The sequence below is a fragment of the Balaenoptera musculus genome, chromosome 4, assembly GCF_009873245.2.
Source record: "Balaenoptera musculus isolate JJ_BM4_2016_0621 chromosome 4, mBalMus1.pri.v3, whole genome shotgun sequence".
Classification (NCBI taxonomy): Eukaryota; Metazoa; Chordata; class Mammalia; order Artiodactyla; family Balaenopteridae; genus Balaenoptera; species Balaenoptera musculus.
Genome location: NC_045788.1, coordinates 36,066,314 through 36,093,212, shown reverse-complemented (window position 1 = coordinate 36,093,212; position 26,899 = coordinate 36,066,314). Strand labels below are relative to the sequence as shown.

Below are 26,899 nucleotides of genomic sequence, written 5' to 3'. Positions count from 1 at the left end.
TTCAGTGTTTTTGCAATACTGTGAAAGGAGGCAGAAATTGTTGCCACTATCTTTTATTTATTTTTTATTTTTTTGTTGCCACTATCTTTTATTCATTCACTACCATCCCTTCCCTGGTCTCCACACTTCCATTCAACAGGGGTCAAGAAACCCTCCTCCCAATTCCTCCCCCTAACCAGCTTTGGATCTCACATCATCAGTCCCCCCCCCATGTTGCAGTCACTTACCCATCCCTAGTCAATCCCTCTCATCTGAAAATTTTAGCTCTGGTTCACTGTCACTCTCTCCAATACTAGTTTTGCCATATGTTTTAGTGATTTCAATGACCTCCAAAGTAATCCTTCCCTGAACCTTTATCTTTCAGGCCCTCGACCTCTTCTGGTCTACTGACCTTGCACTCAGCACAACCTCAGCCACTCTCTCCCAATGGACATGCCTTAGACTTTGTCATTACCAATAGCTGAACCCCCCATGACCTCAGTTTCAAGCATCCCCCTTTCAAACCACCACTTTCTACTCTTCCAACATACTATCTCTGCTGATCTTACTCCAACAATCCTTTGGGCCTCTGGAGGTACAATTCACTGATCCTGCCCACTCTTCACTGTCCCTCTGCCTCCTCATTTTCCTGGCTTCAGTCCTCATTTTCCTCCCTGCTCAGCTTCAACCCCAAAGTCCACCGTTACAATCACCCCTCTGCATAAACTCTCAGCATCTCTGCCTCGCTTTTCTTATCTTATACCCTTGAAAAACCCCACCTGGACCTGCATGGTTGAACATGACTGCAGGAAAAGCACACGGCCATAGAGACGGTCTCACTTCAAATTTATTAGCATGAATCTCAAGCAGGCCCTTAATGCTGTCTGGCCACTTTGATCCATCCCTTTGGTCCATTCACTCTTCTGCTCTCATCATCCTCTCTCTCCTCAAACTTTCAACACCTCCCTTTCATCCTCACTAACAACTGATGACCTTGTTTCTGATTTCACTGAGAATACAGAAGCAGTAGAAGATAATTTCTAAAGATACCGTCACTGCCACCCCATCAACCCACCTACCAGCCTCAAAGCCCATGTACTCTGCCTTCTTTCATGTTACTTTCCTCTTGTGTCCTCAAGAAATCATTCCAGGTATTTTTTTTCTCTACTTATCTTAACCATTTTTTTCCTTCTCAAAAGAATTTCTTAATCAGTATGTAAATATACTGTCATTTCTTTTGTGTGTAAAGGCACCCTCTCTGACCACACTTGCCTGTCCAGCTTCCATTCCATTTCTAGGCTTCTCTTTATAAAAATAGTCATCAAAAGAGCAGCCACCAGTGTTTCTCTTTCCATGCTCTCTTGAACCTATTCCAATCATGCGTGAGCCCCTTACTCCACCAAAACCGATCTTTTCAAAGTCATCAGTGACTTCCATGTTGCTAAACTGAATGATCAATTCTTGGCCCTCATCTTGCTTGACCTATGAGCAGCATTTGACAGGGTTGGTCTCCAGCCCTCTTGAAACGTTGGATTCTTAGGACTCCCTGCTCTCCTGGTTCTCCTCCACACCCACTGCTTGTTTTCAATGTTCTTTGTTGGCTCTTCCTCATTTCCCCAACTTCTTAATGGGCTTCCCAGGTCACAGACCACGTGCTTTTGTTTTCTGTACTATCTATGCTCACTCCCTTACTATTCTTATTAAGTCTCATGGCTTAAACAGTATCTACATGTTGGTGACTCTCAAGTCATCCTACATCCAGCTCACATCTCTCTTCTAAACTCTGGATTCATATATCCATTTGCCTATATACCTCTTTTCTTGGATGTCTAATATGTCCCAAATCAATTGGTTCTCCCTCCTTCCTAAGTCTCTCTTCCTTCATTCTTCCACATCTCACTTACTGGCAACTCCATCTTTTCTGTTGCTCAGGCAAAAAAAAAAAACCCTTGCAGTCATCTTTGACTCTTCTCTTTTCTCTTGCATCCCAAATAGAGTCCAACAGAAGATCTGCCAGGCTTGACCTTCAAAACATAGCTATAATCTGACCATTTCTCACTACTTCCTCAGCTACCATCCTGGTCTAGATTCTCTTAGGTTACAGAAATAGTTCTGACGATATTGAATTGCCTGAACACCAAGGCTGCCTTTTCCCTTGTCTGGGGGATGTCTGGAAGCTGTATGCTACCCCAAGTCTCACACTCAGATTTTACCATTTCAGATTCATTCTTATGATGTTAAAATTGCCAACTCTACTTACTATTCTTTAAATATTTGCAGTTTCTGTGAGGAAATGTATATATAAAACCTTGTCCCTAAAACATTTAAGTTACATTATAAAAGTACATAAAATATATTAAAATATAGAAAAAAGTGAGAAAATTAGGCAAAGGGAAGATAAGGATAGAAAAAAATTCATATGATGCTGCAGGTGAGGTGAGCATACAAATACATGCCATGAGGTTCTTCACACTTGCTAAATGGGAATAAGAGAGGAGTCTCTTCCTCTAAGATGTGCTTTAATATCAGGTTTCTTTTTGCATCATGATAAGGCATCATGATCACAGTGGCTCCCTGGGTCTGAGAAGGGGAGGGCTGTGTGGGGCAGGAAAGGCTCAGAAGGAGAAGTGAGGCAATGTTGGTCAGGAAGTCCCTTCTCACCTGAGACTGGGTCCTGACCTACACCCCAGTCATTCTCTGGTATCCTCCCCAATCTCCCACCTCCCAGCCCACCCCCACATGATACCCTGAGTACTTACCAAGACCCAAGCAAGAAACTCTGAGTCCTGATTTTCCAAGATTCCTAGAATAAAAATAAAGCAACACATGGTCATTTCGTCAGGTGAATTTTAACTGGGAGTATTAAATCTCACTTAAAAAATTTTTTTAATTGAAATACAGTTGATTGACAATGTTGTGTTAGTTTCAGGTGTACAAGTCTCACGTTTGATGCTGCTGCTCCTGACTAGAGCCATGGTAGAGGCAGAGCCCCAGAGGCAGGCCTGCGGTTTGCGGAAGAGACTCTTTCATCTCCATTTGGGCACTAGAAAGCCCAAAATGTGCTTAGGCTCAGCGCAACAACAAAGTGACCCCGCAAAACATAGCTTTTCAGCCCTAATGATCTTCTTCATTAATTTGCTTACAAATGTATTGTCTCTCTCCTTCTAGAATGTGAGTTCCTTGAGGGCAACTTGATGGATAAGGATTATTAAAAGAACAAATACAAAATAATCCTTTAGGCTATTTAAACTAAATTATATATATATATATATATATTTAACATCTTTATTGGAGTATAATTGCTTTACAATGGTGTGTTAGTTTCTGCTGTATAACAAAGTGAATCAGCTACACATATACATACATCCCCATATCCCCTCCCTCTTGTGTCTCCCTCCCACCCTCCCTATCCCACTCCTCTAGGTGGTCACAGAGCACCGAGCTGATCTCCCTGTGCTATGTGGCTGCTTCCCACTAGCTATCTATTTTACATTTGGTAGGGTATATATGTCCATGCCACTCTCTCACTTCGTCCCAGCTTACCCTTCCCCTTCCCCGTGTCCTCAAGTCCGTTCTCCACGTCTGCGTCTTTATTCATATCCTGCCCCTAGGTTCTTCAGAACCTTTTTTTTTTTTTTTTAGATTCCATATATATGTGTTAGCATACGGTATTTGTTTTTCTCTTTCTGACTTACTTCACTCTGTATGACAGACTCTAGGTCCAACCACCTCACTACAAATAACTCAATTTCATTTCTTTTTATGGCTGATATATTATTTTTTTTAAAAAAACTACACAGGGACTTCCCTGGTGGTCCAGTGGTTAAGAATCCACCTTCCAAAGCAGGGGACGTGGGCTCGATCCCTGGTCGGGAACTAAGATCCCACATGCCACGGGGCAACTAAGCCTGTGCACCGCAACTACTGAGCTGGCGCCCTCTGGAGCCCACATGCCACAGCTAGAGAGAAGCCCGCATGCTTCAACAAAGAGGCTGTGTGCTGCAACAAAAGATCCTGCATGCCGTAACAAAGATCCTGAGTGCTGCAACTAAGACCCGATGCAGCCAAAATAAATAAATAAATAAAATAAAAATAAAAAAGCTGAAAATGCAAACCTTAAAAAAAAAAAAAAACTACACAAAATTCCTACAAGAAGGTCGGATAGTCCTTAAAGGATTCTTTCCTTTCCCCATCAACACCTTTGCTTTTCATCCTTAAAAGTTAATCCAGGGAAAGGAAATATATTTTCATTCTCTAAGTAGGGAGAGAACTAGGTGCTCTAATCTTCACTGTAAAGTGTTTGTCTGTGGAGACCCAGACCCAACCCATTTTCCTGTCATCCACCTAAATGCCATCAGAGAAGAAATCAAATTCTCAGAGAGAGGATGCCTCATAGAATTTTGTAGGGGTCCAGTGTGAGGAGATGAATCTTACACTATTGAAACATGGTAGAAAAGTATATTCCTTATTCTCTGATCAGATGCTCTTATAACAGCACAACTTTTCTCCTTACTTCTACTCAAACAAAACAGCACCAACTTTGCCAATAAAATTTTCCACAGCTCGGTTCTTCCAGGTTCTCTCTTGATTCTTCCACAGTTTGCCTTCTTTAGAGCTAGTAACCAGTGCTCTTGTTTTTGCATCTATTTCTTTTCCCTGCTTGCTATTATTGTGTATAAAATTCCACCTAAGCAACACATTTCATTTCCTAGCATGGTCCAAAGTGCATCACACTGCAAAGAGTTGAAAGACCCAGGTTTTTGTGCATTTGTTCCAACTAGCTAGGTGACCTTGGAGAAATCACTTCTTTCCTTGGAGTTCAATTTCTTCATAGTACGATGGGGTATTAATACTTGTGCCATTCATTCAGGATCACTGTGGTGGGGCTGGAACATGATAATGTATGCTAATGTGTTCACAGTAAACGAATGCAAAGCGTAATTATTTTTGGTGCTTTCTGACTCTGCTCACCCTCTCACAGACATAGTGCTAAATTTTCCATATGAATTGGATATGTCCACCTGGCAGGAAACTATTGCATAAAGGTATGTGTGAAAAATATTTTGAACTGCTAAATAGGAGAAAAATAATTGGACCTCTCCCATGAAAATAATTTGCACCAGGAATTGCTCTTTTAGTAGTTTCTCAGAAAACCACAGGATGTACAGCCAAAAGATCTTGCTTTGTGGTCTAAAAGTCTACTTTTTTTTTTTTGGCCGTGCCACAGGGCATGTGGGATCTTATTTCCCCTACCAGGGATCGAACCCATGCCCCCTGCAGTTAAGCGCCGAGTCCGAACCACTGGACTGTCAGGGAATTCCCAAAGTCTGCTGATTTTAAAGGATAGGAATCTAGAGCAAAAGCTATATAGTGGGGAGAATAAAAAAAGACCTACACCAGAACAAAAAAAGCAAAAAAATACATAAGTGACTAACAGTCTTCCAGGTAGAGATACTTGACATTGATGAATTAGTGAAGATTTATTCACAGGTTACCCTGTTCAAGGCAATGTGCAAGGACATGTGGATACAGAGAGGAACAAGGCACAGTTTTCTACCTTTAAGGAGTTCTCTATCCTCTACCTTTTCTGAGGGACACAGAAAAGCAACCATATAGTCACAATACGGTGTGGTATATCCTCCCATGGAGGTCTTTGAGAGCACATGGAGGAGCTATCTCAGGTTTGTATTTGCATAACTATGTGGGTGTCACGGGGAAAAAGATCAAGGTAAGGAGTTTCATGTAATTTTAGTATCTTTCAGTGACTCTGAGCACAAGAGGGAACCGTAACTTGGTGCAGAAAACTATGCAAAGGAAGAAATTTTTCTAACAAACTCAAATAGGGCAAGGTTGTGACACTGGGCACTTACTGAGCAGCATCTCAGCACCCAAGGTAGGGAGACCTGCCCTAAGTTTCCTTACGACAGTGACTTAGGGAGATGATGATCACTCTGCTATGGGTGTGGAAGGCCAAACTTGAGAAACTTGAGAACTGTCAGCCAACACAAACTGCAAAGTAACAAGCACTCAACATGGCCCATTTTATTGCCATTGTTGTTTAAACACCCAGGGCAGATTTTCTGGAATGAAAGCCTTAGAAGATTTTGCACTGTAAGAAAAGTTCAATTAGAGACAAATATTGATACAGTGGTGATAGGTCCCGCACTGAGCCTTAGTGTTTTTATTTCCTTTAACTCTTTCTCTGAATATTTTTACCTGCTAGAAGGAATGATTACCAAATAGAGTTGGTTGTTTTTATTTATTTTTTATTTTTAATATTTATTTATTTGGCTGTGCCAGGTCTTAGTTGCAGCACGCGGGATCTTTAGTTGTGGCATGTGGGATCTAGTTCCCCGACCAGGGATCGAACCTGGGCCCCCTGCATTGGGAGCACGGACTGTTAGTCACTGGACTACCAGGGAATTCCTTACAGTTGGTTGTTTTTAAAGTGAGAGGTATTTTCCGTGCATAAGCCATATCTGGTCTCTAAGTCTTATTTTTTCCAGGGGTAATCCCACGTTCATGTCTGCACAATACTGAGTGGAGGTAGGGTGATTGTTTAGGCCCTCTGATCCATTTAAGCTCTGCTGGATAACAGAAGCCCAAATACTTGACACATTTGATCTAATGAGCCCAAAATACACCATCTGAAAGCTTGTTTGTGTGGCTATAACACCGAATAATGGCCAAGTTTACACATCATGCTGGGCTGTGACAGATGTCCTGGAACCTTCTCTATCCCAATCATATGGAATTTTCATGCACACTTCATGACCTTGTGTGACATTGTGCATTGAAACAACTTAATGTAATTGCATTTTATTTCTTAATTCCTCAGCGTTAGCACAGGTGAGGCCACAAAAAGATTCTGTAAGCACATCAAATGTATAATTAGATTGAATTTCTTTCCCATTTGATTCAAAACAGTTGCATTGTACTGGTTTTCCTATTTTATCTGTGTCAGATATACCAGAAGGAAGTCTCACTGTGTTCATTTTTAGTATGTGCTCCTGTTCAACTCAAAATAAAAGCTCCTCTTTCCCAGGTGAACCTGAGCTGCTCGTCTGCTAATATTAGAAATGAATGACATCAGTATGGGGGCACGGGACACTTAGCTTTGTCAGTCAAATTTTGGAAATCCTAAATCTTAAATCAAAGCTTCAGGAAAGAGTTACTGCAGAAGGGATATAGCTTCTTGAGAAGCCAAGGTTACATTTCTTCTTTCTGAAGGCAGAATTGTCCTCTCAGTGTCTGAACTTGTTTTAGGACAATGGTTAGTTCCATGGTAGATGCATTAAATATAATTTCTAGTGTCATTTTGTGGAGCATCCATCATGCACTTTTTATTTTAAGGCGATAACAGAATTGTGAGAACTAAAATCCAGTGTCACTTAGGCACAGTATCAAATGCCATTTGATGCTTACAGGTCCTTTACAAATCAAAGATGCTTAAAGCAGAAGATTAGCAACCTAAATGTGCTGTTTTAAATTGCTTGCTTCTGAATACGTATATCTTAGACATTACTCACAGTTGTAAACTGCTTGGAAGAGAGGAATAGCTAGCTAAAATAGGTACCTTGCATTTGACCAAGAAAGATGCATATTGCATAGGACAAAAATTCCTTATTTAAAGGTTGACAGAACAGAGACAACCTGAAAGTACATGTAAGGGACTCCAGTGGCCTTGTCAAGCTGGCAAAAACAAGTTTGGTTTGACCTGGTTTTCATGTGCTCAGATCATTACATCATCTGCTGTTTTAGTCTACTTGAACAACTTTCTGATCCCTCTAAATCACACTCTGCTGTGTGCGGTGCCTTACCTGGAAGCTACTAGTCAAATCCGGGGTATGGAATGAAAAAAAAAAAAAAAAGAAAGAAAGAAAGAAAGAAATGTACATTTAATCTTTCTTGAAAAATCCAGAGAAGAAAGTATGTGCATTTGTCAGCCAGCTGGTTTTGATAGTTGTATGAGAACATACATTTTGACAGCCATGAAGGTGACTATAAATGGTAATAACATTTTCTTATGAGGGCACCATTCATCACTGTTGATAGTGAATAATGATTCATTTGGAAACCACCAGGCACATAAATGATTTAGCCATGCATTTGGATGACAGACATTGATAAGTAGCACAATGAAACTTTCTTTCCTTTATCTAAGTAGCAGCAAAGTAGAATGGGATTATTTCAGATTTTTTGATTTAAAGGTTCCAGTCATTGTCTGTTGTAAATTCCAACTAGGTTCTTATTCATTTTCTTTGGAAATATAAAATCACCTGTTGGTCTGTGTCATCATTCTAGAAAAGTCTACAGAAGTATGGCAAAAAGCGACTTCCCTATAATTAATTAATTAGTTCAATAGAGATGTACTGAGTTTCAACTACATACCAAGCCTTGTATTAGGGTGTGGGGATGGGCTGAGTAGCAGACAGTTGCTGCTTTCATGGAGCTTACATCATAGAAGGGGAAACATGTCAAACAGTGAATTGATTGTTTGACCATAGTACTAAATAAAAGAACAGTATGCCCTAAGTGAAAAATTGCCCTGTTGGGAAAGCTGACCTGGTCTGGATGGTTAGGAAAAGCTTCCCTAGGGAAGCAGCATTTAAACTGAAATCCAAAGAAGTAGGAAGTAACTTAATGAAAAGAGTAGGGATCAGCATTCCAAGCAGAGTGAACAGCACATGCAAAGGCTCAGAGGCTGGAGGAAGCATGGGTAATTGAAGAACGAAAAGAAGTACAGGTCAGGGGAAGAGTAGGGTGCAGAGTGAGCCCAGGTGAGTCTGTTGGGGGTGGTACGAAGCAGCTGAAACTGGGCCTTACCGATTATGTTACCGATTTTGGTCTTAATATGAAGGAGTAATGGAAAATTGCTGAAAACCTTAAGCAGGAGAAATGGGGTGAAGGGAGGCAAGAAGAGGAGCTTGGAGGCTGCTTTGGCAACGATGATGAGAAGTGATGGTTCAGATTCAGTCTAGGTATTCTTAGTGGGCAAAATCTACAGGACTTGGTGTTTGAATAGGAGGGTGAAAGAGAAGGAGAAGTAAGGGTCCATTCTCAGGTTTCTGAATTGGGCAGCTGGGTGAAGAAAGGTGCTTTTCACTGAAGTGGGGTTCATTCGACAAACAGAAGGGTTTTGACCACCTTTGGGCATGTGGGCAAGATATCCACATTAGTTGCCTGGAGCTCAGAGCAGGGAGAGGGTTTTTCTGGGTATCAAGGGTAACGAGTGCCATGGGCTGGGGTCAGCTGCAAAGGGAGACAGCGTTCAGTTAGAGAAGAGGGGGCCAAGGCTCGGCTTTGAGGGGCTCCAACATTATAGGTGGCCAAGAGGAAGCTACACTGGCAAAGGAAACTGAGAAGGAGGGGTCAAGATGTAGGAGGAAACCAGAAAGTGATGCTGTCAAAGCTAAAGGTGGGTCGGTTTCAACAGGGTGTAAGTGGCCAGTACTGAAGGCTGCGGGGAGGACAGAGGAACACCCTTCACGTTCAGCCCCACAGCGACTGCTGACGACTTCTGGGCAGTCATTTCAGTGGTTCTCTGAGTGGTTTCAGTGGTCCTGTTCAGTGGTTCAGTGGTTCTGTGAGTGTCAGGTCGGTCAGACTGAGGAGGGGGAGGTACAGAAATAATGCTTACTAACTGTGTGTGACCTTGGACAGGTTACTTAAACTTTTTAAGTCTCTTTCCTCATTCACAAATGGGGATATTAATAGCTCACTGCTTTTTATTTTCCAAAGAGTGAGAAAATATAAATACAGCACCAGTCCCAGGATACTTCAGTGTTCAATAAATGCTATTTACTTTCTTCCTTTCTTATTTTCTAGGAAAACTGGTGTCTCAAACACTGAATCTGGTGAGGTTCTGGTTCAGGTACTAAAGCTGTTAGGAGGTTGCCTCTGTGGCTTTCAAGACCTACTTCTGTGACTCTATGATCCTCTTACTTCGTGGATTTGTGCTTAGACATTGCAAACTTCCTGAATCTATTTTATGTGAATTGTGAGTCATTTTGCTATAATCATTAGGATAGTGGGAAACAGGGGATAAAGATAGATAAGGGAGGCGAAGGAGAAGGTGACACTTGGTTGGTAAAGGCAGTTTGGAGAAATCATGTGGGTCTGAGAAATTTAGAACCTTTCTTCCGTGATTGCCAGGAGGGAAATGGAGTTGGAACACAAAGTTGTGTGGATGGGGCAGAACTTGGATGTTCTGCAGGGGTGGGGATAGGGAGAAAGGTTGAGAAATGCTCACTAAAATCTACTTATCACTTCACTAAAAGTTACTCACTGCTTTTTCTGTCTCAAGTATCCAAGGCATCAGAATAGCTGAAACTCAATAATTCAGAGTCTTAAATCAGAAGAATCTAGAACCTTTATCTCAGGGCATATCACTTGGGGTTCATGAACTTGAATGAGAAAAAATACATTTTTATTTTCACCAACACCTAACTGAAATGTAGCTTCTCCTTCAAATATGAATGTAGGCAAGAAACCACAGAAGTACCCACATTAACTGTTACTTTGCCACCAAAAGGAATTACAGGTACTTTTCTACCACATCACAGTTGCCTCAAAAATTTCAAAAAATTATTTGCACTCACCATTTACACTCATCACCTTTTGGAAATTGTGGTATTCGATGCACTCCTAGAGCTTGTTGTTTAATATATTCACAAAGAAGTGCATAGACTTCCCTGGTGGCGCAGTAGTTAAGAATCCTCCTGCCAATGCAGGGGACACGGAGGAGCCCTGGTCCGGGAAGATCCCACATGCCGTGGAGCAACTAAGCCTGTGCACCACAACTACTGAGCCTGCGCTCTAGAGCCCGCGAGCCACAACTCCTGAAGCCTGCTCACCTAGAGTCCGGGCTCCACAACAAGCGAAGCCACCGCAATGAGAAGCCTGCACACCACAACAAAGAGTAGCCCCTATTCGCAACTAGAGAAAGCCTGCGCACAGCAACGAAGACCCAACGCAGCCAAAAATAAAATAAATTAAATAAAATAAATAAATTTTTAAAATAAATAAATAACTAAAAAGTGCTTTTAAACACATAACATAAAATATACAGGAATCCGATTAAATGGAAATACAGTTCAAAATATTTAAAATCCAAATTTGTGACCTAGTAAGACATGCACTTCAAAAAAAAAAAAAAAAAAAGATTCTGAAGAACCTAGAGGCAGGACAAGAATAAAGACACAGACATAGAGAATGGACTTGAGGACACGGGGAGGGGGAAGGGTAAGCTGGGACGAAGTGAGAGAGTGGCATGGACATACATACACTACCAAATGTAAAATAGAATAGATAGCTAGTGGGAAGCAGCCGCATAGCACAGGGGGATCAGCTCAGTGCTTTGTGTCCACCTAGTGGGGTGGGTTAGGGAGAGTGGGAAGGAGACGCAAGAGGGAGGAGATATGGGGATGTATGTATATGTATAGCTGATTCACTTTGTTATAAAGCAGAAACTAACATACCATTGTTAAGCAATTACACTCCAATAAAGATGTTAAAAAAATAAGATATGCACTTCTTTGTTTTTTTCTTATAAACTTATTTATTTTTGGCTGCATTGGGTCTTCATTGCTGCACACGGGCTTTCTCTACTTGCGGTGAGCGGGGGCTACTCTTTGTTGCAGTGCACAGGCTTCTCATTGCGGTGGCTTCTCTTGTTGCGGGGCACGGGCTCTAGGCTCGCGGGCTTCAGTAGTTGTGGCTCACGGGCTCTAAAGTGCAGGCTCAGTAGTTGCTCTGCAGCATGTGGGATCTTCCTGGACCAGGGCTCAAACCCAGGTCCCCTGCACTGGTAGGCGTGTTCTTAACCACTGCGCCACCAGGGAAGTCCAAAAGCACTTTTTCTAGGGAGTCTGTAGGCTTCACCAGACTGCTAGAGGGGTCCGTGCATCAAGAGTCTCGAATGTAGCTAAAAGATAAATGTTGTTTAAAAAAAAAAGCCTCTTGGTTCATCCATCTGCCACAAAGCAACATGAGTTTACAAGCATCTTTTTCAAACTGGGAGGGAAGGCAATCCTGAAAAGTTTTGAAAGCGAAATTAAATATGCCATACCCTAGAGCTACTATTTAAAATGTGTATAATAAAGTTGATAGTGTTGGTGTTTATTATCCCTTTGTTTAATTTTAGTAAATTACAAAACATTTTTAAGGCCCTTGCTGAATTTACTTCCAAATTCAGGCCTGCTGCTTGTATTATCTCTACATGGGTATAAATCCATGACCCTAAGGTCTCCCATTACAGGGCTCCTCAAGGGCCTCATCCACCCACCTACAGTCGGGGAGTCTGCCATGCTTACCCCTGAGGATAGAGGAGACGGAAGAGGATTTGCCATCCCCGGGGCTCTGGGTTTCAGCCTCATGCACGATATTTCTTTTGTAACAATTTACTTTAATGTGATTCATTCATTCAACCATTTATTTCCTATTTCATTCCGTATTATATTTGTGTTTGTTTTAACATAAAATAATGTTTCCTTCCTAAATCTTCAAGCAAGTTTGTTGTCTCAGAGATGTGCCATGTTGGTCCCATGGCTTTACTAGGTATCCCTTGGCACCCTTTGCTGTCCCAGTTTGAGAGGCTTGGCTATAAACTATTATCAGTCATTTATACCTTAGTGTGAAGAAGTTTCAGAGCTTTTTCTTACATAGTTTGGAGGGATTAGAAGGAGCAATCAAGAAATAAAGCACTAAACCTCTGACAGAATTGGAAGGGGGAATAAAAGTGGAGTGGCAGGAGGATGAAGGAAGTGGGCCCCCAAATGGGAGAACACACTTTTCTACCTTCCAAATTTTGTCCAAGATCACATCTCTCCTCACAACAGAATGATCACACTTTCCTATGTGAATATCACACATGTACTTGCATTTTCAACACTAAGAAGAGAGAATCTAAAGATTTCAAAGTTTTCTTCACCCTGGGGTGATGATTTATTTTCAAAGAAGTTCCACAAGATGAAGCAAAGGTAAAGCCTTCTCTGTCATCTACTTTGTAATGAGAGCTGTGTTCGTTTCCACTGTAATGAGCTGTGTAGTTTTCAAAGGCAAAGTAAAACAAACAAAAAAGCATCTGAGACAGAGCTCATGCTCCACATCTTCCCAATTCCATTTACTGTGCATGAATTTCTTGCTTTCTCTTTAGAAAGTAAAGTCAGCCATGTGATGGAGACTGAGGCGTGAGCCTGACTGAGGGGCAGGGTGATATTTAAACATGCACTTAAAAGTATAAGGTTGCTTCTAGCCATTATGCATTAGTTTGCCTTTCACTTTCCTTGACAGAGGAACATAAAATTAATGCCTGTTTTCTCTGTGTGCCCAATCCTTTACACCTGCTGTCAGAGTGCCATATATCACGGCGCATATTGTACTCATTGTGTACAAGGTTGTTTCTCCTTCCAGACTGAGATCTGTGAGGGTAGCAACTGTGTCTAATGCATCTGTTTATTCCCAGCACTTAGCAAAGTCCTGGGCACATAGTTGGTGTTCAGTGATGCTCACAGTGGGTGCTCTGATGCCATCATTTTGCTGTGGATAAAGACTGCATTGTCACTCACTTGTACTACTCTTGTTGGCTAGGGAGGCTCTGTGGTTTACTGGGAAACACTGGGCAGCATAGTGTGGTGATGATATACTTACAGTGAAGAAGTGCCTGTACTATTTCCTATCACTGAAACCTTGGGAAGTTTACCAAACCTCTCTGTGCCCCATAGTTACTGGGGATAATAATAGAAGCTACCTCACAGGGTTGTCGTGAGGTTTAAGTGTGAGGATTAAAACCTTTAAAGTAATGCTTCACACATGGTAAATGCTAAGTGCAAGCTGTTATCAGATAGACACAGGTTTGAATCCAAGCTCTGTTCCTGGTAGCTATGGACATCTCATTTCACCTCATACAGGTTCCCTCTTCTGTAAAATGAGTTACTATGCCCTCCCTGAGTGGAGGGATACAGCAAACATTGTAGCCTTTCACTCTTTCAACCAATGTAGGTGTTAGGGCTCCTTCTTCTATTTTACAAGAGGCTGGAGCTTGGGAACCTGCTTAGCAAGATGCATTCTATCCCCACCCATACCATTCCTCTTCTCCCTCTGACCCTTCACTTAAGTGTGGTCACTGTTCCAATGGGAGGGTGAATCCCAGCCCTCTAGTATTTACAGCCTCAAAGCCTAGGGCTGGGGCTAAAGGGAGAGTCATGACCAAGGTCAACTTCTATGTCCAGGCTGCTCTTACTTGTTGGTTCAGTCAGTCCACCTGCAGGTCACCCCATCTGAACTTTCAGTGTACACTTCAAATCCAGAATATCAATCTGTGGCCCCGCCTCTACCCCCTCCAAAAAATAAGCAACATATTTTAACTCCCACAGACCTCTTCCCTCTCCTTTGGCCTCCACAACCAATCAGTCAGCAAAATCTGAGGAGCCCACTTCTGTACCATCCCTCACCTACATCCTGACTTCTTCGTTACCACCACCAGATCAGACCTTTGTATTAATGGCTTCCTAACTGTTCTTCTGCCTTAGAGCTTCTCCTACTCTTTCGCTGTTTATCTCTGATTAGCTTTATACCTTCTTATTTGTATGTAGTAACTATTTTTCATGTCTTATTACCTTTCCTCAACTGCAAAGTACTTGACGGAGAGATTCAAGCCTGATTTTATATTTGACTTCCTTATAATACTTTGTCTCATGGAGATACCAGTAAATATTTCATTGACTAAATTAACAATCAAATGACTAAGTCTGAGAAGTCTTTCTTACCTTCCTGATGTGAACTTCCAGAGTCTGATATTATTTTAGTCCTAATTCTTTTGTGTTTAGATTGACTATTAAAATTCAGTTGTCCTATTCAACATCATAGTGCAATAAGGCGATACAAAGAAATAAAAGGCATGCAGATCGAAAAGGAATAATAAAACTGACTCTTGTTGAAGACAACATGATTGTCTATGTAGAAAAATCCCAAAGAATCTACCAAAGAGCTCCTTGAACTAATAAGTGGATTTAGCAAGGTTGCAGAATACAAGGTCAATATACGAAAGTCAATTGTATTCCTAGCAATGAACAATTGGAATCTGAAACTTCAAAGAAAAAACTATTTGCAATAGCACCCCAAGAATGAAATATTTATTCACAAATCTATCCAAATATGGGCAGTATCTGTATGCTAAAAGCTATAAAACATTAAAGAAAGAAATGAAAAAGGATTTAACTAAACGGAGAGACATAACATGTTCATGGATTGCAAGACTCAATATTGCTAAACTATCTATTCCCCTCAATTTGATCTGTGGAGTAAAGATAATCCCAATTCAAATCCTAGCAAAATGTTTTATACAGATCAACAAGGTGATTCTCAACTTTATACGGCAAGGTGAAAGAAATGGAATATTCAAAAGAATTTGAAAAAGAATAAAGTAGGAATCACTCATATTACTTGATTTCAAGATTTAATATAAAGCTACAGTAATCAAAGCAGTGTGGTATTATCAAAAGGAATGAAGCACATATAAACGGAACAGAATAGATAGTAAATGGAATAGAATAGATAAGCCAGAAATAGGCCCACACAAATATAGTCAACTGATTTTTGACAAAGGTGCAAAAACAATTCAATGGAGAAAAGATAGTTTTTTCAAGAAATGGTGTTGGAACAAATGGAACAATTGTCCATATGTAAAAAAAAAAAAAAAAAAAAATGAACCTGATACACACCTCTCATCTTAGGCAAAAATTAACTCAAAATGGATCATAGTCCTAAATGTAAAATTTTAAATTACAAAACTTCTAGAAAAAAATGATAGGAGAGACTCTGTGAGACTTTAGGTTAGGTAAAAGTTTTTTAGATATAGTACCAAAAGGATGATCCATAAAAAATTCAAAAAATTGGTCTTCATAAAAATTTAAAACTTTTGCTCTGTGAAAGACACTGTTAGTAGAATGAAAAGACAAGCTACACACTGGAAGAAAATAACTGCAAAAACCCAATAAAAGGTGGCCTGTGTCTGGTCAAAAGTGTTGAACAGACACTTCACTAAAGAAGATATTTGCATAGTAATTAAACACATGAAAAAGTGCTCAACATCATTAGGCATTAGGGAAACACAAATTAAAACCGTAAGGAGATACCACTACACACTTATTTGAATGTATAAGATAAAACCAAAACCAAAACCAAACACAATGCCAAGTGCTGGCAAAGATGCAGAACAAATGGAAACTCATGCATTGCTGGTGGAAATGCAAAATGATATGCCCCACTTTGGAAAACAGTTTAACAATTTCTTATAAAGTTAAACATACTCATACCATATGACTCAGCAATTCCACTCCTGGATATTTACCCAAGTCAATCAAAAGCTTATGTTTACACAAACAACTTTAGGAAAATATTTATAGCAAATTTATTCATAATCCACTGAAAACTAGAAACCACCCAGATGCCTGTCAACTGATGAATGGATAATCAAATTAAGGTGTATTCATACAATGGAATACCACTCAACAAGAAAAAGAAATAAACTATTGATTCACGATTCATGCAATAATATAAATGCAGTTAAATATTTTGCTAAATCAAAAGGCTACATATTATATGAGTCCATTTATATGACATTCTGGGAAGGATTATAAGGGCAGAGAAAGATGAGTAATTATCAGGGGTTAGAGGTGGGTGGAGAGATTGACTACAAAAAGGCAGTATGAGGGATACTTCAGGGTTATGAAATTTATTCTGTATGGTGCTGTGGTGGAATGACTGTGCATTTATCAAAATCCATACAACTGAACAAACACAAAAAATGAATTATACTCTATGCAAATTTTAAAAAAATCTACCAGGATGTCAGGGGAACCCAAGATGAGATGCAGACTGTGAGATATGAATCTAACTGTATTACAAATGGATGACATACCACACAGAAGTGGGTGGGGAATGAAGGACCTAACTTAAATAACTTTTGACTGGATACCGTAAGGCTAAGAACAAAAAGAATTGTACACAAACACTGTTGTCTAGTTGGCAAATTTGTCTCTCACAGGGGTATGAGTTAGCAATTTTGAAACTAAGCTTGAATACTAACGTTGACAAATAAGAAATGTAGTGAGTGAACACTAGACCCAGAAACTAAACAAAAATAGAACAAAATTGAGGACCCTTTGAAGCCAACATCCCTTTATCATTTAATTTCATTTTATATGTAAACACTCTCACGTTGACAGAACATTGGTTTTTGTTTGTTTCTTCTTTGCTTTTTTGCTTTTCTAGTTCAGCAGATGTTTACTCAGCAGCTACTAAGATGCATCCAGAGTTCGTCACTGATTTTGAGGTTAATGCATGCTCTTTCTCTCCAGAAGAATAACAAATCAAAAACTGACCTGGGAACTAGTGAGAACTGAATGCAGTTGGCCCGTGACGATTTTGAGCCCTGTTATAAATGGCTAATGATTGGTCAGTCTGGAGTGCTGGATTTAGTTTATTTTCATTCTCCAACCTCTATGTTGGTCTTTTTTAATTCTTCTGGATATCTTAGCTTGTGATGTCTCAAAAGTAGGGCAACTGCATCTCATTCTGTGGTGACAGTGCTCACTAGAGGGCAGAGAACTGCACCTTCTCGTGGTGACTAGGAAAATACCCACCTACAGCCACGAGAATTACTCTCCAAAATGAGGAGCTCTCTCTGTTCCAGTCCTTTCCGATTGCACTTGATACAAAGGGAAAGCTCTGCCTATAGATCCATGAAAGGGAGAAAGGGAGAGAAGACCGCCCTCTTATGAAACAGCAAGGCATCAGAATATATTCTTTAGGACCTTAAGATCTTTCTGAAATTCTCTTGAAAATGAAATCAAAGTTCTCTCTCCTTGGGCTTGGGTAAATTTTTACTAATACATGTAATTTTTAAAAATTGACTCCAGGCATTTTAAAATAATCACCACATGGCAACTATAGAATCCTGTGAAATAATCTTGCTTTACGCTTTTGTGAATTAGTCCATCCTCAGAAATTAATTAATTTCAGTTGGTTAAAATCATTAGCGGTACTTCATTCAAGTTGACTAACTGGTCCTAAGCAAGATTTAGATGGTAGGAATTCACAGGATAGGGCTCAATATTGATGGCAGAATAGCTGAGGATCTGATAATTCTTTGATGTGGCCCCAAAGAAGTCAATTTCCAACTCTAGTATCATCATCATATGATGAGAAGGAAAATCATGATGGGAAGTAGGTGCTGTCTACACAATTGCAGGCAAAGAGCTGGTTATTTTAGTAAAAACTGATGAAGCCTAATTTTTTGACAGTATGATGCCAAACTGGACGATCGAGTAAAAGTTTTGAATCCACTTTGAATCTACTAGGATGTTTAACATCTATAACACGTCTTTGACTTCTAAAATGGAAAAGTAGGACTTCCCTGGTGGCACGGTGGTTAAGAATCCACCTGCCAATGCAGGGGACATGGGTTCAATCCCTGGTCCGGGAAGATCCCACACTTAAGAGCAATTAAGACTGCGTGCCGCAACTACTGAAGCCCTCGTGCCTAGAGCCCATGCTCCACAATGAGAGGAGCCACCGCAATGAGAAGCCCGCTCACCACAACAAAGAGTAGCCCCCACTCGCCACAACTAGAGAAAGCCCATGTGCAGCAACGAAGACCCAAAGCAGCCAAAAATAATAAATAAATAAATAAATAAAATGGAAAAGTACAGGCAATCATCTATTTTTTATTTTTCACGTATTGAGTGAACATAAACATACTTTATTTTCCCTGTACCTGAACTCAGCTTTTTAATAATAGCAACAATTTATAGAGTACCTACCATATGCCAGCACTGTCTTAGGTGCTTTTACACATAATTCACACATATAAAGGAACGCCGTCTTTCCAAGTAGACGCTCCTGTGCTCATTCTATCCATGAGGAGGCGGTGGCTGAGGTTAAGTAACAGACCAGGGTCCCACACACCTAGCATGTGGCACAGTCAGGAGCAGAACTCTGTCTGCTGTTGAAGTGTGTGTTCCTTCCACTGTTCCCTGCCTTCACGCGGCCTGCGCATCGGAAACGACCCAACTGTTAGTGATTCCCTAGAGAGGCAGGCAGTGATGGGGTCCCTGCCCGTGGTAGGCCATTTTGGGAGGCCAAGGGAAGAGAGAAATTGAGTTTCTGCAACTCTTGCTAGGCATCCACACCCGCTCCTGGTGCCTCCCCATCTGTTCTGGGCCCCCCAACCTCCCACCCCTGACTGTAGCTTTCCACAGTCTCTGTGATTGATGCCATGGCAGTGGTGGGAGTTGGTGAACTGCCACTCATCTCACCCCTCTCCCCATCAGCCTTCAGACTGAAACAACTGGAGAAGAAAATAGGCAGAAGGAAATGTACCACTCATACGGGTTCACATTTCAACAGAACTGATTTCCTCCTGTTCTTTGCTCTTTTAAAAGAGAAAAAAATGAAGTCATTGGCATGCTCTGCTGATTGGAGATGGGATGACCAATGGGGCTGGAACAGACCATGTTCACAACCTGTGGGGTGTGGGGTTAAGGGAATGGAAAGGGGAATGGGAAGGAAAGTTCAGAAGGACTGAGGTAGCCTTGCCTGAAAAAGAAGGCTGGATCAAGAATGATTTTTAGCACAACCATCCAATGAACACTTTGGAGCTACCATGGGCAGGGAGCTAAGGACATAACTTTGAATAATTCACATCTCAAAGCTGGCTTATTCATTTACTCAGTACATGTGAACCTACTGTTAAGGCAGACACTCTTCTAGGTTCCAGGGCTGCAACGTGAACAAAACAAATCAAATTCTTGACCTCATAAGGCTTACATTCTAGTGGGGTGGCCACAGTAAATAAGTCAGCACAGTAGTAAGTTCAGTAAATGAGAGGTGCTCTGAAAACATAGACGCTGGCTCATGGCAAAGGCAAGGTGGTCAGTGGCAGCCCTTCTGAAGAGCTGACACCTGAGCAGGGGCATGAAGGATGAGAAGGAGCCAAGTCAACCCCGAAAAGATCTTGGGGAAGAGAGTTTCAGAGAGAGAGATAAGCAAGGCCCTGAGGTGGGACAAGCTCGAGGAGCAGAAGGAGGAGACTGTGGTGGAGGTCAGTGTGTGAGGCAGGAGCAGCTCAAGATGAGGTTAGAGAGAGAGAGATGGGAGCCAGGACTTACAAGGCTGCTGGCAACCAGCTTAACTCTCTACCTGGGCAGCGAAGGTAGAAATGGTCCCCAAGTTGCTATGGACTGCATACGAAGAACTATTTTATTTAAATGGAGCTGTAAAATAGAGAGGGGATGAATCTTTGCTAGAGAAGTTTTAGAAGAGAACTGAGACTTTGTAGATCAGGGTAAGGAAGCTTCATCTGGGGCCAGGTCACACCTCCCTAGACTGGTGAGGGTTGTGGTGTTTGGGACCTCGGGTTGTCCTGTTGCACAGCTCTGGGGGCCCATTGTATTCTATGTGCATAACCTCCATTTCCCAGCTGTACAGTTCAGTGGTCCTGTCTTGGGCTCCCTGCTTTCCCTTTCTGTACCCCTTTCCTTTATGGTATTCTCTTTTGCCCCTTCTGGTCTCAAGTATCTCCAGTTCTCAGGCTCTGTCTCTTTTCCTTTTATCAAATTCTGCTCTCAGGAAAGTCAGAACAACTCATTCTCTCTAAGGTGTAAATGATCAACATGAACAAAGTGCTGGAAGAGGAAATCTGCACCCTATGATTCTCAGGAATCAGGAAGAAGTGCTCTTTGCATGTGCATCTGTTTGGAATGCTTTTCTCACATATTCTCACTCAAGACCCAACTCCAAATTCCCCTTCCCAAGGAGGCTCCCTAAGGAAGAGCTATTAACTTCTTCCACTGAGTTTGCATCTCAGTTCTGCCTTTCCTGTGTTACTTTGTGCATTGTCTGATTGATCTGTCCCCCTACAAGCTTGTGGACTTCTTGAGGAAAGACACCATATCTCATTCACCTCTTCCTCGGGCCCTGACATGATGCTATGCTCATGTTGACCATCTGACCAAGGATCTGGGAACGGTCATAAGAGCTGTGTTTACTTTGATCATAGTAGGCTATGATTTTCACGGGGCTGAGTTTAATTAATACTTATTAGAAAAACTTCCTTTCTTGACAGACCTGCATTCATTACAACTTTGATTTCTTCAATATTGTAAATACTGCAGCCTGAATTACTACCAATTTAAGATGCACTGGTTGACACATTTCCTCTTTTAAAATGCAAATATTCCTAATGGGGTTAAGTCCATTCATTCATACAAAACACATTTATTGTGTGTCTGCTCTGTGCAACACACTGTCTCATCACTCACACCAAAATACTAAGGAGTTTACAAGGAACTGCTTTTTTTCCCCCATGTAATGAATCAAGAATCCCAAGTCAAGGCCTTATAATTCTACTTTTTCTAATCTACCTAGCGGAAAAATCTAGAGATCTGCAATTAGTTTTATGTACAAAAATATGGATTGTAATCATTATTTATAATGGTCAAAGGAAGAAAACCATTCAATAATACGAGGAGAATCAAATTAAAGTTTCATCAGTATGATGGATTCTTATGTAACTACTTAAAATTACGTTAAAAAGAATGTTTTATTAACACAAGAAATGCTTGCATTACCATGTTAAATGATAAAAGCAGGATATAAAATTTGTTGCAGTATGATCTTTTAAAATGCACAGAAGAAATCCTGTGAGGAAATTCACTAAAAATGTAAATAGTGGTAGTTCTTCTAAGTGGTAAGATATTGGTTGACTTTTAGTTTCCATATATTTATATTTTATAAACGTTTTGTACTAAGCATGTATTGCTTTTATGATGGAAAAAAAGGAAATTTATTGTATTGGAAAACCAGAACCACTTCCCCTAGTTGCTAAGATCAATCACAGAAAGAGGATAGGACCGGAGGGGATGGGGACAGATTTATAGGCAAGATGAGCCTGCGCCTGTGTGAGGACAGCACGGAGGGCCCAGCTGGCAGTCTAGGGTGCTGCCCCCTGCAGGTGGAATCGGGAAGAGCGAATACCAGGAGATGGGAGGGCACAGAAGACACATTCTGGGGTAGCTCCATCTTGCCTAGGCCAAGCCTAGGATGAAACTGTGACTGACTCCTCCAGGTTTGGACAAGTAGAACAAAGGCTCTGTTCCCAGACTAGCTGCCCAGCTGAGCAAGAACCACCTTTCTGGGTTTGTTTCAACACAGCTATAGTGAGCTTTTAATCTCAGCAGGGATCACTTTCTTTTGGCATTTTTGTAGCTTAAGACTCTGTTGTTAGTGTAGTTTATCACCATCTAGCAATGTTAACTAACCGTCACAAGGAGCTGAACTTCTAGGCCTGACTGAAGGTTACAGCAGATCTCCGAGGGCTGCAGAAACTCAACCCTGACCCCACAGGAACAAAACACCCACATACAGCTCGGGACCCCCAGTGAGCTCTCTTAAGTTTTGCTTCTGAATCTTAAGCTCATCTTGCTTATGGCTGATACCTTCTTTTGTCATTCTCCTCAAACAGACACATTCAGCAGCAAAGCCCTCAAACTGTTTTGCAGGAAGTCATTTTTGACTACTTTTCCCATAACATCCCTACCCTCTGCAAAAAAAAAAAAGATTTCAAGTGAAAGTGGAGACAAGGAGAAGTTGGAATCAGCAGCAAAGATGTCTGATTTTAAGGCTGGGTTCCACCCATCACTCAAACCAGGATGCTGGGCTAGTCACTTAACCTCCCCAAGCCTCAGTGTCTCCATATGTGAAATATGCATAAACACAGTGCCTGCCTAATCTGCTCACAGGTAGTAGGGAGGGTCAAATGAGATAAAGTATGTGAAGGCCTACAGAGTTTTAGAGTTCTTTACAAATCTTAGTTATTGCCATGATAATAACTAATGGGATTAATAGTTTCAGGAGCTGCTGCATAAGGTGAAACAGTGGGGAAAAGGCAATCCATCATTTCTGTGCTCTCAGGGGGAACAGTAGTCTTAGGTTCCATGGACTGGTGGACAGACTTTGTAGTGAATCAAATCATTCACACTGTTAAGAACTCTGCTGAAATGCTGTGTAGCCAGTTACGCAGCAAAAAGAAAAAAAAAAAGGGTTAAAAGAATGAAATTAGAACACTACCTAACACCATACACAAAAAGAAACTCAAAATGGATTAAAGACCTAAATGTAAGACCAGACACTATAAAACTCTTAGAGGAAAACATAGGAAAAACACTCTTTGACATAAATCACAGCAAGATCTTTTATGACCCACCTCCTAGAGTAATGAAAGTAAAAACAAAAATAAGCAAATGGGACCTAATTAAATTTGAAATCTTTTGCACAGCAAAGGAAATCATAAACAAGAAGAAAAGACAACCCACAGAATGGGAAAAAATATTTGCAAATGAAGCAATGGACAAAGGATTAATCTCCAAAATATACAAACAGCTCATGCAGCTCAATATCAAGAAAACAGACAATCCAATCAAAAAATTGTGGAAGACCTAAATAGACATTTCACCAAAGAATACATACAGATGGCCAAGAGGCACATGAAAAGGTGCTCAAAATCACTAATTATTAGAGAATATGATACAAAGATACAATGAGGTATCACCTAACACGGGTCAGAATCACCATCATCAAAAAATCTACAAACAATAAATGCTGGAGAGGGTGCAGAGAAAAGGGAACCCTCTTGCAGTGTTGGTGGGAATGTAAATTGATGCAGCCACTGTGGAGAACAGTATGGAGGTTCCTTAAAAAACTAAAAATAGAACTACCATATGACCCCGCAATCCCACTACTGGGCATATACCCTGAGAAAACCATAATTCAAAAAGACACATGCACCCCAATGTTCATTGCAGCACTACTTACAATAGCCAGGACATGGAAGCAACCTAAGTGTCCATCGACAGATGAATGGATAAAGAAGATGTGGCACATATATACAATGGAATATTACTCAGCCATAAAAAGGAATGAAATTGGGTCATTTGTAGAGACGTAGATGGATCTAGAGACTGTCATACAGAGTGAAGTAAGTCAGAAAGAGAAAAACAAACATCATATATTAATGCATATATGTGGAACCTAGAAAAATGGTACAGGTGAACTGGTTTGCAGGGCAGAAATAGAGACACAGATGTAGAGAACAAATGTATGGACACCAAGGGGGGAAAGTGGCGGGGGTGGGGTGGTGGTGGGATGAATTGGGAGATTGGGATTGACATGTATACACTAATATGTATAAAATGGATAACTAATAAGAACCTGCTGTATAAAAAAATAAATAAAATAAAATTCAAAAATTCAAAAAAAACCCAAAAAACAAAAAACAAACTAAAAATAGAACTACCATATGACCCAGCAATCCCACTACTGGGCATATACCCTGAGAAAACCATAATTCAAAAAGACACATGTACCCCAATGTTCACTGCAGCACTATTTACAATAGCCAGGACATGGAAACAACCTAAATGTCCATCAACAGATGGATAAAGAAGATGTGGTACATATATATAATGGAATATTACTCAGCCATAAAAAGAAGTGAAATTGGGTCATTTGTAGAGATGTGGATGGACCTAGAGTCTGTCATACAGAGTGAAGTAAGTCAGAAAGAGAAAAACAAATATCGTATATTAGCACATATATGTGGAATCTAGAAAAATGGTACAGATGAACCTATTTGCAGGGCAGGAATAGAAATGCAGGAGTAGAGAACAGATGTGTGGACAGAGGGAGGGAAGAGGAGGGTGGGATGAACTGGGAAATTAGGTTTGACATAAATACACTACCATGAGTAAAATAGATAGCTAGTGGGAACCTGCTGCATAGCACAGGGAGCTCAGCTCGGTTCTCTGTGATGATCTAGATGGGTGGGAGGAAGGGGAGGGAGGTCCAAGAGGGAGGGGATATATGTATACATATAGCTGATTCACTTCACTGTACAGCAGAAACTACACAACATTGTAAAGCAATTATACTCCAATTAAAAAAAAAAGAAATATTCTGAATAGAAGTGAAGACAAATATTTTGTGAAAAAAGAAAGTTTATATTCCCTCCTTTTTCATTGAGACCTGCACTCAAATTCAGGACAAGGAAAGATATTAGGAAGTGATTTCGCTTAAATTATCAAGGTAGTAAATAATATATGTGTGTGTGTGTGTGTGTGTGTGTGTGAGACAGGGGTGGAGAGGAATAGGAGAAGCAGAATTGAGGCGAAAAATAGGAAGAAAAATAAAATATCATGTTCAGACTAAACTGAAGTTCCTTTGTGCAACTGCAAATTATTTTATAAATAGTTCCAAGTCTCCTGTTTCACTTGTTTATTCAACAAATACGTGTTAAACGTCCACTGTATGCAAGGGATGACAAGGCAGTAGAAAAGACAAACACACTTTGCCCTCATGGTCTTTAAAGTCTAGTTGGGGAGATAAACATTACACAAATAATTACGTTATTACATTGTGTTAGCGTTACAAAGGAGAAGTATAGGGTACAATGAGCACATCCCCCATGTTGTCAAAGGCCTAGTGTATCACAGCCTGAGATATCCTTATTATAAAACCCCTCAAGAAGAAGTTACTGTGAAATCTAGAACCAAAACCAAAAAGGAATGAATTTTTTTGAGCATTTAAAGCAGAGAACAAGGGCTCTCAAGGTCAGTCTCTGGACCTGATTATGGCTATTTCACTTATTCTGTTTAAGGCTTTACTTCCACATCTATAAAATAGATATTTCTTAGTTTTTATCTCTTAGGATTACTGAAGGGACTTAAAAATTATTCATGCACAAAGCCTAGCTCAGTACCCACCATACAATAAGCATTCAGTAAGTGTTAACTGTTATAATTATTACCTTATAAGCTATTGCCTAATGGACTTTAAGTTGTGAAACTTGCAAGCAATTTTTGATAGGCTCCTAGAAAGCTTAGAATCAAATATGTGGCCCAGAGGATAACAATTTTACATCGTTAGAGTGTGCATATTTAATCTCATCCTTGGCTCCATTTTTGGTCACCACCTTGTTTTTCTTGACTAGAATAATACAGGGTATGGATGAATGGGTGGATGGAAGGATGGAGTGATGGATGGATACATGAATGAACTCTCTCAACTAAGTCAAGAAATAGCTCTTTCAGGTAGATAAATAGTGCTTGGGAGCTGGACATTCTCCCTACAATTTCACAGAACAAGGAGAACTGACTCATACTAACTCATTCCTTGACTTTTATATCTCCTCAGACATGAATGGATATACTGCTTCCCCGAGTTAACACTGCATGGATCTAAATGCTGCAAAAAACAACCACCACCACCACAAGAATCAACTGAGTAACTAATCCACAGGGTAGACTTAGACAATGTTTTACAGGTCAAAATTCACCTATGCTCCTACCCTCTGTTGTTTGTGTCTTTCTTTCCGTGGCTATAATACAAAAGAAGCTGTCAAGATGATTCCATTACTGGGTTCAGTCAATGGCTACTTATGTCTCTAGACTCTTGGATATACACACACACAGGTAATTTTTCCTTTCAGAACTCCAGTATATACAAAGAATTTACTGGGAGATTTCTTGCTGCATCACTGTGCACTGTTATTTAGGAAGAATAATAGAAACAAAAAGCAAAGAATCTTAAATCTGGAAGTGGAATAGTCCCACTTAACTAGAGACCATATATCTTGGTTAACCCAGGTCAGCCTCTGATTACACCTGTTACTTGGTGCACAGTTATTCTTGGGACCCCCCGTTCTTTCACTTTCCAAAGTATACTACTTTGGATAATAAAGGATGTGATCACCTTAATCTAATCCAGTTGCTAACTATGTGACCTTCAGCATCAGACTGGAAGGAAAATAGAGCCTCCTTCAGTCGGAGAGGGGAAGAGAGGAAAAGAAGTTATCAGAAGTGAG

At 40.5% G+C, this 26,899-nt stretch overlaps 1 protein-coding gene across 1 annotated transcript in view; it reads right to left on the bottom strand.

The window, feature by feature from the left end:
• KCNAB1 (potassium voltage-gated channel subfamily A member regulatory beta subunit 1) overlaps positions 1-26,899 on the bottom strand; it is a 282,120-nt gene that overhangs the window by 119,855 nt on the left and 135,366 nt on the right. Inside the window, exon 2 of the mRNA XM_036849548.1 lies at positions 2,739-2,782. Within this exon, the coding sequence (XP_036705443.1) occupies positions 2,739-2,782 (44 nt within the window). The remainder of the gene's footprint in view (positions 1-2,738; positions 2,783-26,899) is intronic.